Raw genomic sequence first — 15,200 nt, 5'->3', positions numbered from 1 at the left:
CTGGGGCGTGACGCCCCCCGAGCTCGGCGGCCCAAACGGGGTCCCGCGCACCTCGCCGCTCAGCAAGAGCCACCGGATCAGCGGCGGGGCGCAGCATGAGGCCGCGGCCCTGACCAAATACGGCACGGCACGGGCCAGACATCGAAGCGGACAGCCTGTCAGAACAAATTTACTGCGCCCCAAGCGCAGAATCAAATCACCGCAGTAATAATATATGCCAGACTGAAAAAATGCTGCGCTGAAGGAGAGGGAAAGGGGAAAAAAACAGCAAGCTTGACCGGTTTCAGCTGGAAAAACCCGGGATGCTTCACAGAGGATCCGGAACGTATGCTAAACAAGCAAATAAAAATAAAAGAAAACAGATTCCCGCGTTGGAAAAATAGGCCCGAGACCCTCGGCTTGCCAGTTAAAATCAAACTCTTCTGTTGTCCAAAAACACAGAGCATCCTGCATTAACCATTAAAAGCACCGTCGGCACGCATCTGAGGTCAGGATTCCGAATGTATTAATTATTTGCTCAATAAACACCCCGGACTACTTGCCATTTCAAACCGAGACATTCTGTAACCAATTTCCGCAGCTGGATGTCTTTTTACTGGGGCAAATGAGGTAAAGTACCCAGCTCAAGGGTGCACAGCCGTGCCCCACCTGGGGCTCGAACCTCAGACATCAGCGTGGTGCTCTGAGCTCTACACCACCTGCTGCCTACTGCTGCCATGTTGGGGAGCTTTAAACCCACTGAAATTAATGTAAAAATGTAATGCACTCAGTATAGCAAGACACTCACACACAAACAATGTGCCACACCACTCAAGCTGTCTACACAACACCTTGCTCCAACAACTCTGCCTATACACAAATATGCAGGCACACAGACATGTGCACGCGCGCACACACACACACACACAGTTTGCTCCTCCAACCACTCGCTTGTACACAATCATAGTGTAGGTATATTGTAAAGACAGGCCCATGTTCCACACTTCATCCATCCTCCCAACCTCCTCCTCCTTTCATCACTACCACACCCTAATACACTTTCACAGCCCTCCACCACTCCATATCTAATCATCTGGACCAATCCCAGCATGCTCTGGGGCACACACAGATCACCCTCGGCTCCGGGAGCTCACATAGTGCAGAGGGGAGAGACATCGCTGCCCCCGGAGAGAGCTGCGCCCAAGCAGTGCTGTCATCAACCTGCCGAGTCGTAAACACCCCCGCCGAGGGTCAAAGGCCGGGGCCGAGGGGGCGCCCCGCCGCCCTCCGTGTGTAAGCTGCGATAACGCGAGACGCTCTGGAAAGTTCCGCTCAACAGCTGATGGAAAGAGGGGGTTCAGGAGCGACCACGTGTCCCATCTCCAGCCGGCACCCTCGTCCCGTCTGAAACCCAACCCCGAGGTCACCAAAAGTGCAGCTCTCCACCGCCGCCGCCACCCCGGACAGGCTATTTAGGGACGGCAGAGCGCCACTCCGCGCCAGGTCACACTATGCCGAGCCGGGCCGAGCCGGGCCGAGCCGCTCCAGGTTTGCTAACTCTGCAGACTGACCTCCTGCGCCGGGAACGCATTTGCATTTCTCACAGACCGCCGAGGGAGCTCAGGAGTAAACACAGCTGCCGAACGCTAACGTACACATTACGGCCATTGATGCGACCGGCGAGGCTGGCACCGCTTAGCGGCTGCGCGCGCACCCGTGAGGGCGGCTGAACAAGGTGGACCTGACATATGGCAAAACAAACCTCACCAGAGCCGCTGTGAGAACAAGGGAGAGAGAGAGAAAGAGGCAGCTAGGGACTGGGGAGAAAACTTCACAGATGTGGATCAACTGGATGGAGGGGGCCGAGAAGAAAAAAAAAAAAAAAAAGAGTGTTTGCCAATCTTGTAAAAAGGCAGCGTTCTTTAAATAAACAACATTTAAAGTTGGAAACTGTATGTATCATTTACATCTGCTGTAAATAAACGGAGGAACTGTGATTGATTACTCTGACGAGGCCTGGGCGCTGCGCCAGGGGGCCGCACCGGTGGTGGGACTACACTGCCCCCTGGTGGCCGAGGTTCACTAATGCCAGAGCCAGAGCAGGGCTCGCTCTCCAGCCAGTCACTTTTTGAAGTATGCATACAGTTCAACTAATGGATTGCGCAGCCATAATCACAGATCCCAAACCACTGTCGCACAGTGTTCCATATAAACGTGCTAAGGGGAAAATTCTTTGGAATCACAATGGAGAGTAAAGTTGGGGAAGATTTTTTTTGACACAAATGTAACCCCCAGCAGTTGGGAGGTCATGGGTGAGCCTGGGAGAAGGAAAAGGACAAGTCTGGTGGCTGGGGAACGGGGGGGGAGTTACCAACCGGTTCTTCTTGGAATGCTCGTCTTTTCCCTTCTTTACTCCAAAGATCCTGGTAATCAGTGTGCTGAAGAGGAGGGTGGAGGAATTGCGCACCTGAGAGAAAGTGAGAGAAAGTGTGAGAGAGAGAGAGCGAGAAAGAGAGAGAGAGCGAGCGAAAGGGAAAGGGAAAGGGAAAGAGAAAGAGAAAGAGAAAGAGAGCAAGACAGAAAGAGAGAGAGAAAAGTCAGACAGAACCACTTACGCCTCTATCCATACCATGGCTATACTCCAGTATTCACAGCACAGCTGGACACAGCTGGACTCTAGCAGGGGCAGGCCGCAGTGGGGCGGTTTGACCTCTGAATCAGCATTTCCACATTCCCGCACCTCAGCTGAGGTATCCTTCCACACCTCTCTACAGGTCCTACTGGGGTGCTTTCAGCCCTTTTCAGTACCGTTTCCTGTTTCAGTACCAGCCCAAAACACCGGGCACATTGCTATTTATTTACCTTCTCCTTCAGGAATCTTGGATGTGTTCATTGTGTACCACCTCTTGTAATCCATCTCTAATGGCAGTTTTGGCAAAGGTTAATTTTTTTTTCTCCCGCCAACCCCCCTCCCCCAACAATCCCTTGCAGCGCCTGTGCAGATGTTTGGAAACGGAGAGATCTCGGTTCCGATAAAGAAAAGCCTCCTGCTCGATCGCCCCCCGCCCCCCGCCGCTCTGGGCTGAAACCTGACCCAGTTGGCCCAATCGAAGGCCCCGTTCCTGGTCCAATCGGGTCTCGGCGCAGGACAGCACACTGAAACCGTGTGACCGAATCGGCACCGAGCGCTCTGTAACGGTTGAACACACAGCTGTTGCGTTTCACAGGGCGATACCGAATCACCCTGACGAAGGCTTTTGCCAAAACACGACGGCGTTTACACCGACGAGGGGTTTTGACCTCCAGAAGGCCGAGCGTCGCTCAGCTTAGTGTTAAGATGCAGGTTTTGTTTGCTGCTCCTGGGCCTAAGTGAGAGGGGCGAGGCAGCACCAGAATCATAATCCAGCCGTTCGTTTGACACCAGCCCACAGTGAAACCGTCTTAGGGCTGCTAGGGAGCGCTTCTCCATCAAAGCAGACAGGAAGTCCTGTTGGGAAGCGCCTTTCTCTCTCAGTATACACTTCCTGTCTGGCCTAACTGTACTACTGTGTGCACTATCCCAGCAGCCAGTCCACATTCCCAATCACATGCTTTCATCTGGTACTCATGCACACTCACTTACGTGAAAAGACTAACAAGAGGGACACTGTGAGGGCACCATGGTAGCTGATGCTACTTGTCCACTGAGAAAGAAAGGAAATGGCTAATGGCCAACACATTTAGCAATTAGCCAAACAGCATTTTGGCTAATGGCTAACACTGCTAATGCAATGTTTTCAAGGATACGTGCTTTGAAGCTGTGGTCATATGCACCGCACATTCTTTGGACGGCGAGTTTTACCGATTTGCTAAATTTAACTCATGCACCGCACAGCTGGATATCCAATGGAGCAGTTCAGGTTAAGTCAGGTACAGTATGTCTTTTCGCACGGTTAACAATAGCCTTGCCCTTACTTCGACGTTTCACTGCTTGCTCAACAAATTGTTCAAATTCTAACCCAGCTGTAACCATTAATGCTCACTGTAAGTGGCTGTGACTTCACGCTCGACCTGGCGGCGGACGCATGGATGACCCCCCGGGGGGATCTTAAAAAATAATCTTTTGCAGAATATTACAAGCTCACGAGGCGTGCTGCGGGATTTAAGGGCGTCACATTCCGCTGCAAGAGGGACTTACTGAACAGCCGGAGCTACACTGCAGCGGCGTCCCGACCTGGATTTGAACCAGCATCCCTCTCATGCTGGGTCCGGTTCCCTAAGCGCAATCTAACGCACGCGGCCGCAGTCTCAGGCTGCTGCTGACAGCGTGATGGTGGTGGGGGAAGAGCTGGAGGGAACGGGGGCACCAGGCACCAGGGGCTGGTATGCGCCCGCCGGTTTGGCTCACGGCGCGGGCGGCGCGCCCCTATTGGGTAACGGATCACAGTGTCCCGGGGCAGGCTGCCAGGGCCGTAGTGTTTTCGTGTGAACAGGCGCCCGTGTGTCCCTCGGCACGTACGACACCCTTAGCATGTAACCCCCCATCCTCATATTCCTTACCCCCAGTACAAGCCACGAAACACCCCCCCACCCCGCCCTATCGCCACAGACAGGCAGCAGAAAGCCAAGTGGCACGGTTGGACCCGCGCCCCCACCCCAGGTTCAGGGACAGCTGAGCCATCAGGACGGAGGGCCTGTTCTCCCAGTCTCAACGCCTCCGACTCCACCTTAAGCTCCATCAGCGGTCAGGCTGCAAGGACATTACTGTTTACCTGAACAGTGTACGTGTGGAGCGAAGAGAGAGTGACAGAGGCGGAGGCAATGGGAGGGAGAGGGGCTGCAGGAGACATTCACATTTCCATTTTGTTTGGTGCCTCCATTATTTTGTCTACCCCCTGTGCATTAAATTACATTGCGTTACATTCGTTTACCAGACACCCTTACCCACAATGACTACAAGCACTAGAAAACATACGTGTATCCATTCAAGTTGAATGAGAAAAGGTGTCAGACCAGGCTAACAACACCCCCAAAGCAGTGAGTGTGAGCATAACACCATTCAAGCCCTACCATAAGTTAAGTTGTGTAATCTGGCTAGACAGGGGAAGCTAAGAACCCTGCCATACATCAATACACTACATATACTGCGATGTGCTTTGGACAGACTGCATGTGGACCTGTCAAAGAGAGCATGAACGAGGGGATAAAATGTGAAAAAGAAAACACATCGTGTTTGAGCGGGATGTGTGTGTTTACAGTACACGGGTGACGGCTCCGTGCTCCCGAGTGTGAGGGAGGAAGAGGAGGGGGGGGCGAAGAGGGGGAGGACTCACAGCCCAGACTGGGGAGGTGAACCCCAGAACGGCCGCCTGCATGCCGTCCGCCACGAACGGGACGATGTTCTCCCCCAGCCGAGTGTCCCGATACAGAGCCCGGAGGATGTTGAGAGCGTGGACCTGCAGCACATAGAGAGGTAGAAACAGAAACCACGAGTCAGACACACAGGGAGCCACAGTCAGACACACGAGTCAGACAGAAAGTCAGAGATAAAGGGAGAGAGAGACAAACACCAAAAAGAGGGAGAGAGAGTGAAAGAGAAAGTTTCTCAGCGCGATGCCTCTTTACTTTCTCTTTACTGTCGCGTCTGTGGCTCTGGGTGAGGGGAGAGTGATTCAGCTGCTTTCTGACTTTATGTGAGAAAGCTTTCTCACCGGAGTTTCTACACGCAAACACATGCACCCACACAGGATCGCCCATGAGTACAGTACACAAGCACACGTGCCCCAGACGGGGGTGTTGCCACTAACCGGGTGGGGGGGGGGGGTCTCATCATCCGAGAGACTGAGGAAGGCTCCAAGCGTAGGCGGACAGGGTTGGGGGGGGTTATAAGAGGGGGCGTTGAAGCCCGCGATTCCACGGGTCCCACAGTTTGGGCAGGTGCCTGGCTCTTACGTAACTTGTTAATGGGAAACATCAGGTGGCGGTGAGTTTAATGTTTAATTTTAGCCCTGCGTCCTGGCATTTTGGCGCGGCTGCGCAGCTGGAGCGGAGGGCGGTCTGGCGAAGGGGCGACGACACCCCCCCCACCCCCCTAGGCACTGTACATGCAGGGGGCCCCTCTTTTCCGATCGCCTCAGGCTTATGAGCTTCACACAAGCAGCTTCTCTCGGCTTCACCATTAGCCTCACTCCTGGTCACCCTAACTGCAGCCAGCTCATGGCTGGGCTGTGGGGCTGCCTTCACGTTCGCACTGGGATGGGCGGTCCAGCCTGGGGCAGGGGGCTGGACCGAGGCTGGCCGGTGGGCACAGTCACGCTGGGACTTTGGGCCACCTGGAGGGACAGCCCTGACCCAGAGGGAGCGTGCCTGTACCTGGGGGACGGTGCTGCGGTCGGTGGGACCCTTGAGGGGAGGCATGGCCAGCGCGGTCAGCTCCTTCATGGTCATCTTCAGGAGGCTGCAGCTGGAGGACTTCGGCTCAGAAGACAACAGGGCCTGGAAATGGAGACAGAGGGGGGAGGAGAGACCGTGAGAGACACAGGGACACAGTGAATACAGCATCACAAAGATCACAACCACTTTAGCCACTACAGCAGCTCCTAATCCATTCATTAATGTTCAAAAAAAGTTTGTTGACCGCATTCAACTCCTGCCTATGTTTGGTACTAACTTTGGTAGGAGTATTAAGTTCTGTGCTTATTAAAAGATGTCAGCAGGTGTATGTTCAGATACAACATCACCATTTTATCAGCCCTCTGTGATAGTATTAACAGAATCAATGTGATACAGGGTCCTTCTGTGACAATAGCACTGTCAGACAAGGGTCCTTCTGTGACAGAATCAATGTGACACAGGGTCCTTCTGTGACAAAAGCACTGTCAGACGAGGTCCTTCTGTGACAGAATCAGTGCGAGGGAAGACCTGTCTGTGAAGGAATCAGTGTAAGACCTATCTCAAGTGCCTCAAGTGCCACACAAGCAGGCTGCATACTAAGGTGCTACATAGTACATATTCCCTAAATCTCTCAGTACAGTATGTGTCATCATTGTTCATGAACTTCTGTGTTAATGGTCCTAATTTAGCGACCTTTGACTCTAATCACATTAGCTAGACAAGCCAGAAAGCTGTAAAATATTGGTATTTAGGTATTTTGTTCTCATAAATACTGCAGTTGCCACAGTAACTTGCATGACAGTGCGTTGGCTTAATACCTACAAACCATGGAAAAACAAACATGACATTCATAAATAATGGTGGTTTGCAATTTCTCTGTGTACATTTGAATAGACTCTTAAATTTTCCATCATTTTTCCCATTGTGATCTCAGCCAAAAAGCTCCTCCCTTTCATTTCTCAATGAATTCTTGGACAGCGTGTAGTCGACCAATCTTTATTTTTTTCCAGCAGACGTGCCATGATATCCAGGTACACTGAAGCATATTACACCACCCCCTACCACCATATGTAAACGCACTTGACAGTCACGCCCACTTGCTAAGCGCATGGCGCAGTGCGCTAAGTGTGTGACTTGGGACGGGGCCAGCGTGAGACAGGAACTCTGTGACAGATTCGGTCTGTGACTCGGCCCCTCGTCGGGCCTCCCTGATCCGAGACAGCTGGGTGATGAGTCTGAAGCCGCCGGCCCCGGGGCTCCTGTGATCTTCTTCCCAGCTGAACCAGGGCCAACAGGAAGCGTTCTGCCACGCCAGTGACTTCACCGCGCTGTCCGGCCTTTCCGGATTTCTCCGGAGGAATGCGAGCCCGTGCCAAGGTGCCGGGGCCTTTACCGGCCCAGCTCCGACTCAGAGAGCCGGGACGCTCTCTTTCTCTCTCTCTCTCTCTCTCACACCGTTGCGCAACGACAGGGTGTCCTGCCATCGTTCCCTTCGTTTCCATGGCGACGGGGGTGGGGAGGACGGAGCCTGTGATTTGGTTTAATTCGTGATTGCAGGGCCAGGGGTGTGGTGCATTGTGGGAGCGTGCGCACGGGGGCTGGCAAGCGCGAGCGGGAAGGTCACGGCGAGGGACAGGGTGTTCTTGCAGCGTCAGTGCTTCTGAGAGATCCAGCGGCTGGCTGTCTCACTGCGCCTCAGAGATCAGACAGTAAAAGTGGGGCAGAGGGCGGGGGGGGGGGGTTATGGAGGAGAGATCCCTGTAGATTGATGGGAGGAAGTGGTGGGGAGGGGGGGAGGTACCGTACCTGTATGTAGAAGGGGATGCCCGCGCTGCGGCGGGTGGCGCACAGTTTGGACGAGGGGTCACTGGACTTGACCTCCTCCAGGACCTCCTTCAGCCAGCGGGCCGGCAGCTGCTGCAGGGGGAGGCTCCCGCTCCTGTTCCAGCGAGGGAGGGGGGTCAGGGGAGACACAGCGTCACATTTAAACATATACACCGCTGCTGTGTCTCTGAACAACGCCTGTACACCTGTCCTAATATAAAACCAACACACTCACACCTGCAACATCACCAGTGCCTAAGAGCAAAGAGGAAGAACACACACACACACACACACACACACACAGACATATAAACACACACACACACACACACTTACACATACACATACATACACGCACAGAAACTTCAGAGGTTAATCTGGGAACACTGAGCTCATTGTTGCTGTGATTTCCCCGAAGGTTTAATCCTTTCCAGTGAGAATAAAATCCACTCTTCAGACACAACAGAGAGTATTTAACAGAGACTGAGTGCCCTCCACGGAGCTGTGGAGGGGGCAAAGGGCAAGTCGAGGGGGCTGTGTGGAGGGACTGCTCTCAAACCAGCAGGGCACCTGCACAGAATTCACTAACTCTAAGACATGTGGTACTAAACACACACGCCCACATATATGCACTGCACACCTACACATTTCTCACGCACACACACACTCATATACGCTGCCTTTCTCTCACTGACACACAGGAGAACTTTTCACGCATTATGTCAGCGTATTTTTGCATGAACAGGACACAGGAAAAAGTCACATACAGGCAATCTGGCAAAGAAATAGCCTCTTGTGCACAGTCATTCTCTCTCATGCTCACACACTGTATTTTTCCCGGGTATACTCACGCACTCGTGGGTCAAAGACTGAGAGGAATGTTATGAAAAGAGGTTTTGTTTTTCACGGTGTGGCGGACCGTGGTAAAGGAGGCTCGACCAAACAGTGCTCCCATGTGGAGAGGGGAGGGGCTAATCCCTCTAATACACCTCCTCCACCCACCGCACACCCACTTCCACGCTGCCCGCCCCAGAGAACTCTGGGACACATGACCTCATAGTGGTAAGGAGCAGGACTTGTAACCGAAAGGTTGCTAGTTTGCTTCCCCACTGGTTCACTGCTGTTATACTCAGGCAGGGTGCTTAACCCAGAACTGCCTCAGTAAATATCTAACCGTATAAATGGGTAACATGCAAAAAAACTGTAACCTATGTAAGTTGCCAAGTCGGTCCTGATAAGAGCGTCTGCTAAATGCCAATAATGTAACGTAATGTACAAAATATCAAACGCTGACCAATTAAAGAGTACTGACACTGTTGCCCCTGAATTTTGTTCTTGTGTGGAGCAGGTGTAAGAGCTGGCAAGTATGTTTCCTGGCTGCCACATTTGACTCTCTTCAGCTTTTCACACCGTGGACTTCAGACGGCAATTCGGATGATCTCCGCTGACCTGTGACTAACAGACTAACTGGCAGCCGGCAGCGCCAGCGGGCCGTATCCCTGAGGCGGAAGGTACAGAAACGCTGTGGGGAACACACGGGCCCTCCCTGAGCGCGAGGGGTCCGATGGACAACGCCAGGGCGGGGGCGTCACTGCCGCGGTCGAACACCGCTGCTTACTCCCAGAAAAGGGCATCGGCCCCGGCCCCCGCCGCCGCCGCCGTCGGAGGTGACCGCTTCCTTCCACTCTCCAGACGTGGCGCGCAGCTCGGGAGAATATTCCGTGCCGTCAACTTTTAACGCGGCGCAGTTTTCAGCCGCTGACGTCAACTGTTCCTAACGGCGCTCCTATCGTTATAAATCTGGAATCCGCTCCTGAAGGATCATGCTCATTCCTTCCCTGTGCGCTCGGAACTGTTTTTAGGAGGGGGGGGGGGTGGAGAGAGGCGGTACCTCCTCTCGCTCAGGTATGAAGCCGCGTTGCCAAGGACAACACTGCAGCCCGCAGCGGTGCATTCCTGTGGCCCCGGGGCTCGGCGAGTCCAGCAGCCCGGCTCTGAGAGCGGCAGCGCGCTCTGCACCGGCTCAGCGAGAGCAGGCCTTAATAAGGGATCTGTACATATCTGCACAGCCGGGGCTCCGGTCGCCTCCCCCTAGCGCACGTCTGAGAACCTGGCTGGCACACAGCGAATGCGGCGTGACCACAGTGATTTATGCACACGCCTGCACACACACACGCACGCACGCACGCACGCACGCACACACACACACACACACACACACACACACACACACATACACGCACGCACACACGTACACACGCACACACGTACACACATACACACATACACACATACACACATACACACGCACACACATACACACGCACACACGCACACACGCACACACGCACACACACGCACACACGCACACACACAGACACACAGACACACACACAGACACACACACATACACACACACATACACACAGACACACAGACAGACACACACGCACAGTCTATGTCAGTGGGCCAAGAGGAAAGTCATTTTAAAATTTTTATTAAGATCGTACCTGTTAGCTTGGGTCTCGCATCATCAACTCACATAATCAACAGACAAAGTATATATATACATGTTACACTCAATACACTTCCTACTTTTTTTTAACCCTTTCTCATATCCCCACTCACAGGGTCACAAACCCTGCCCCATATAACTTAAATGGTAGCAAACCCCCCTCTCTCTCAGCTCACCTCTCTACCTCTCAGTGTCCCTCTTGGTCCTATGCCCTGAGCGTGTTTCTGACCCCTTCCTTCCCACCACGGCTCACCTGCACAGCATGTCCGTGAGCCGCACGAAGCCCACGTAGGCCAGCTCGAACGCGCCCCTGTGGCGAGACTGCAGGAGCTGCTGCCGAAAGTACTGCCCCACCCCTTCCACCTGGAGGCAGCAGAGAGGGAGAGGGAGGGAGGGGATGGAAGGGGAAGAAAGAGAGGAAGGCCTCAGATGAGCCAATGAGATGGAAAATACATGCGGTCACAGAGACGTCTCATACCCAAACGGTCACAGCCTGTGACAGCCCAGCCCAGGGGAGACATGGCAGGTAAAAGACTTAATACAGGTGACATCATTTTACATCATGTTGAATATTTTGAACATCGGGCCATGGGCTGGACCCAGCTGGGCTCATATCGAGATCTACAAGGCCACCAGTAACCCCCCCCCCCTTTTCTCTGAAAGCACATGACCATCCAGGCGGTGACCGTTCTGACCCAAAGTGCGCCAGCTGAGGCTGTGTGATGTGTCCCCACGCCTCCGCACTCAAAGCCACCGAAGCCACCGCGGCTGGGGGTCCTCGAAAGAGCCCGCCGGGGGGGGGGGGGGGGGGGGGGGGGGGGTACCGCCCGGGGGGGCAGCGGAAACCCACAGAGCAGAGATTATCACAGCAACGTGCACAGACCTCCCTCCTTTCCCAGCAAGCCCCGCAGCGCGGAACCAATCGTCTCTCGAACAAAGAAAAAACGGCACGCACCCCCGGCGCCGGGCTCCGGGGGGCAGCGATAAGCCCGCTCGCTCGCACGGCGGGCCGGCGGACCTCTGGCTGCATCCATTTGCTGTGCAATCTGCGTAATTACGAGAGCCTCGGATTCCAGCGGCCTTTATTTAGCCTCGCGCTTCCTGTTTGCAGCAGCCCGTTTCCCAGAACCTCCACGCGCCGAGAAGTTCCCGAGCCCGCAGCCGGATAATTACACGCTGCGCGCTGGCGACGCAAATAGCAGCTCTCCCCTCCGCCTTCCGCCGAGGGACTCGGGAGTTAAAACCTCTCCCCGCCCCGCCTCGTTGTTGTTGTTGTCGCTGCTGCTGTTGTCGTTTTGATTTCAGCGAGCGGGGGGACCTCGACGGAGGGCGGGGGAATTACGCAACGCGTGGCCGGCGGCAGACCTGGGGCCGGCGTGGCCGAAGAGCGGCAAGCAAGCAGCCAGCGAAGCCTGCGGTGGGAGAAACACCGGCGCTCTGCTGCAAGAGCAGGGCCGATTTTCAGGAGGTGGTAGTGGGGGGGGGGGGGGGGGGGGGGGGGGGGGGTGTGGGGGGGGTACGATTAGAGTTGCAGGGGTTAATGCGCAACTCAAATACGCCATGATCCCGCCGTTCCTGGGGTTCAAGGGTTTCCAGGAAACAGAGATCCCTCTGTGACCCCCCCCACCCTCCCTCTCCTCTGTGTATTTGCAGTAAAAACGAAGCTAAGCCCTTAGAATAACACAGGAGGCCTAATCAGGCTGCGCAGCCTGGGCATGACCCTCTACCCCCCATCGCACACACAGCCTTTCAGGCCCCCCGAGCAAGAGCAGCATGCCCCCCCCCCCCAAGCTTAAAGTAAGCCCAAGACAAGCAATTAATCAGTACGTGCAACCAGATCCCCGCAGCCCTGCATTAAAGCTTTCCATACTAAACAAACACCGGAGAGTGTGGTGCCGGGGGGGTGCTGAACTCTCAGAACAGCTATGGATTCCAGACCCGGTGACATCATAATCTGCAACGTCAGCCGAAGATGGAGAACTCGTCCAACACCTGGCCTCTGTTATTTTAATTACGCGGCCGACCCGTTTCACGCTACAGGTCCTCGGAGCGGAGGGTCGTGTTACTGGGGCCCTGAACAAAGCACACGCACACTGCGAAGCTCGCTTCCTGAGAGGGGTGAGAATGAGGCAATCCAAACCTGGGGTACGAGCGTCTAAAAAAGGCCGCCGAGTACGCTTTTAAAGTCGCTGGAACGTTACCTCAGGAAACGGGGCGCACGGGCTGGAAAGCTAGTCGGAACACTTTGGAAGAGTGGGCAGGGAGCATGAATGAAGACAGATGACAGAAGTGATGAATGACATCACAAAGGCCCCTAATGGCCAAGTAATCCTCGTAGCACAAAGACGTTTTTCTCTTGACGGTCTCAGTACCCCCGAGACCTCCCAGCATCCTCTCTGTTCTCCGAGTTCACCTGACACCTCATGACATCACGACCGCTTTCAGGGGGCCTGTTTACACTCCCTGCTCAGTCCCGCTATCCATCTCCTGCGAGAAAAGGAGCGATGAAAATGAAGAATTAAAAACAATCGCCCGAGTGACTAACTGTTTCGGTTGCCATGGCGCCCCGGAGAGCGTAAACATCGGCCAGGTTGCCGGGGCGACGCGGCAGCAAACAGGCGCGGGCTAAGACCCGGGCGGTTGACGCCACGCGTTTGGAAGATGTCCGCTCTGTCATAAACACGCACGCAACATTCCCCAAATATAGCATCATGGAGGGAGAGCGAGCCTCGGCCGCCCCGGCCGTGCCAGCTCCCGAGCTGGATAGAGACGCCCTCGCGCGGTTCCAGGCCGAGACCAGTCCAACTCTGCCGTCTTTTAAACTATCGGCAACAAGGAGGGATTGAGATATGGTAGGCCGAAGGGAGAGAGAAGAGGAGAGGAGAAGAGAGGAGAGGAACCAAGGACAGAGTTCCCAGACTTTCTCCAATCCATCATCCACTTAGCGAAGAGTCTTTCTTTCAGAGTCTGACTGTAAGTTTATCTTCTCCCTTCCTCCTCATTCTCCCCGAGCATGTCCCGCCAAGCAAATTCACAGTCACAGAAAAGGCAGGATGAAAAAATTTAAAAAAACACACTCCAACGGCTTTTTAATATACTTTACGATCAGGACCAGGCTCTGCTATTGCACCATAAACGTCTTCGCTATCCTCAAGCGGTTAGGCTAATGTTCATGCGCATTCTTAAACTCCAAAACCCCTTCCACACTTTTTTTTGAGCACTATCAAGCTTCTCTGACTTCTCTGATGTGACTACGCCGGATTAAACATCGGTTTTCCTCGTTTGTGTAGGCCTGTGTTTGGAACTCAAAACAAACACGCGAAGCGTACTGTCGGCGCAATGTCTGGGCGCGCGTATCCCCGCGCGGGGACGACACCAGGCCCCGGGGGCACCGCTGGAGAGGCCGAACTCGCATGTCGTGGGAAGGTTGCAGCCCTGGCGCGGTGCTTCGCCTCTCGCAGCCGCCAGCGTCGAGAATGCGGATTCACACAAAAATGTTGCGGAGAGAGAAAGGGGGGGAACGAGAATTTTTAACTTGCGGCAGGAGCTGGATGTTCCAAAAGGGCTCGCGCCCAGAATCTACCCGGAGCCCTTCGTGTGTTGTTGGGAGCTCCAGCTGGAGAGCTCTGCCAGCAGACAGCTCCGTCGGAAAGACCGCACCAGCCCTGATAACAGCTGCTCCATGGATGGGGGAACCCAAACCTGCCCCGCATAGTTGACCTCGGCAGGGAACCTCTCTCTTGAAATGTGGAGAGAGAGGAGGATGAATCCAGTCTGTGTCCTTATACCCACAGCATCGCCCAAGCTGCCCAACATCGGAAACGACTCACTGCCAGCTCTTCTGAAAGAGCAACACTTGTCTTTTGGAATGCGAGGTTCTAGGCAAAGACTGCAAGCATTCTTTTGTTAAGACTGTTCAGACAGCTCAACATGTCACCTCAAATGGCTGCCTTAGCACACCACGTTCTGCTGAAGAGATGTTCCATTTGGGAGATCCATTCTTTGCCAAAATTCTTTCATTTCCTGAAACTCAAAACATTAAAAAAAACATTAAAAATCCTTCCCTTGTGAAAGCCGTCCAACCTCATGTAACAAACACACGGTTTGTGGTTCATACATGAGGCTGCATCACATGTAAACAGTAAAACAGGTACTGATGTCCTGTGCCCACTTCCTTCTTGAGTGGAGCGAAAAAGAGATAAGCCATCACATCAGAGCATCAGCCCCACCGGCATCTGTCATCTCCGTGACATCACTCAGTACTTCATTCAGCTCCGGACGCTCCCCTTTGCTTGCCAGGAGTTGACGAAAATATCGTACACGGCACCACTCGCACTGCCAGATGTCTCCTCTTCCTGGTCACAGAAGCAGCTCCATTGGTGCATTGCGGAACCCTCTGCTGTGAGGCACTGCAGTCCTCAAGGAGCTCAATAGCATTGACGCTCTTCGAGTTCTCCGCTGAATAAAAACTCCCTGGGAATGTCAGCCATCCTAATGCATTGCACAAACA

General features: G+C 54.1%; 1 protein-coding gene across 1 annotated transcript in view; it reads right to left on the bottom strand.

The window, feature by feature from the left end:
- The window catches only part of thada (THADA armadillo repeat containing), a 78,545-nt gene that overhangs the window by 47,792 nt on the left and 15,553 nt on the right, over positions 1 to 15,200 (bottom strand). The window contains exons 22-26 of the mRNA XM_036547386.1: positions 10,944 to 11,053; positions 8,158 to 8,290; positions 6,331 to 6,453; positions 5,292 to 5,414; positions 2,355 to 2,446 (exon numbers count right to left, since the gene is read on the bottom strand). Coding sequence (XP_036403279.1) covers positions 2,355 to 2,446; positions 5,292 to 5,414; positions 6,331 to 6,453; positions 8,158 to 8,290; positions 10,944 to 11,053 — 581 coding nt within the window. The remainder of the gene's footprint in view (positions 1 to 2,354; positions 2,447 to 5,291; positions 5,415 to 6,330; positions 6,454 to 8,157; positions 8,291 to 10,943; positions 11,054 to 15,200) is intronic.

Source organism: Megalops cyprinoides, chromosome 15, assembly GCF_013368585.1.
Source record: "Megalops cyprinoides isolate fMegCyp1 chromosome 15, fMegCyp1.pri, whole genome shotgun sequence".
NCBI lineage: Eukaryota > Metazoa > Chordata > Actinopteri > Elopiformes > Megalopidae > Megalops > Megalops cyprinoides.
Note: the sequence above shows the minus strand (reverse complement) of the source record. Positions and strands in the feature narration are given on the sequence as shown.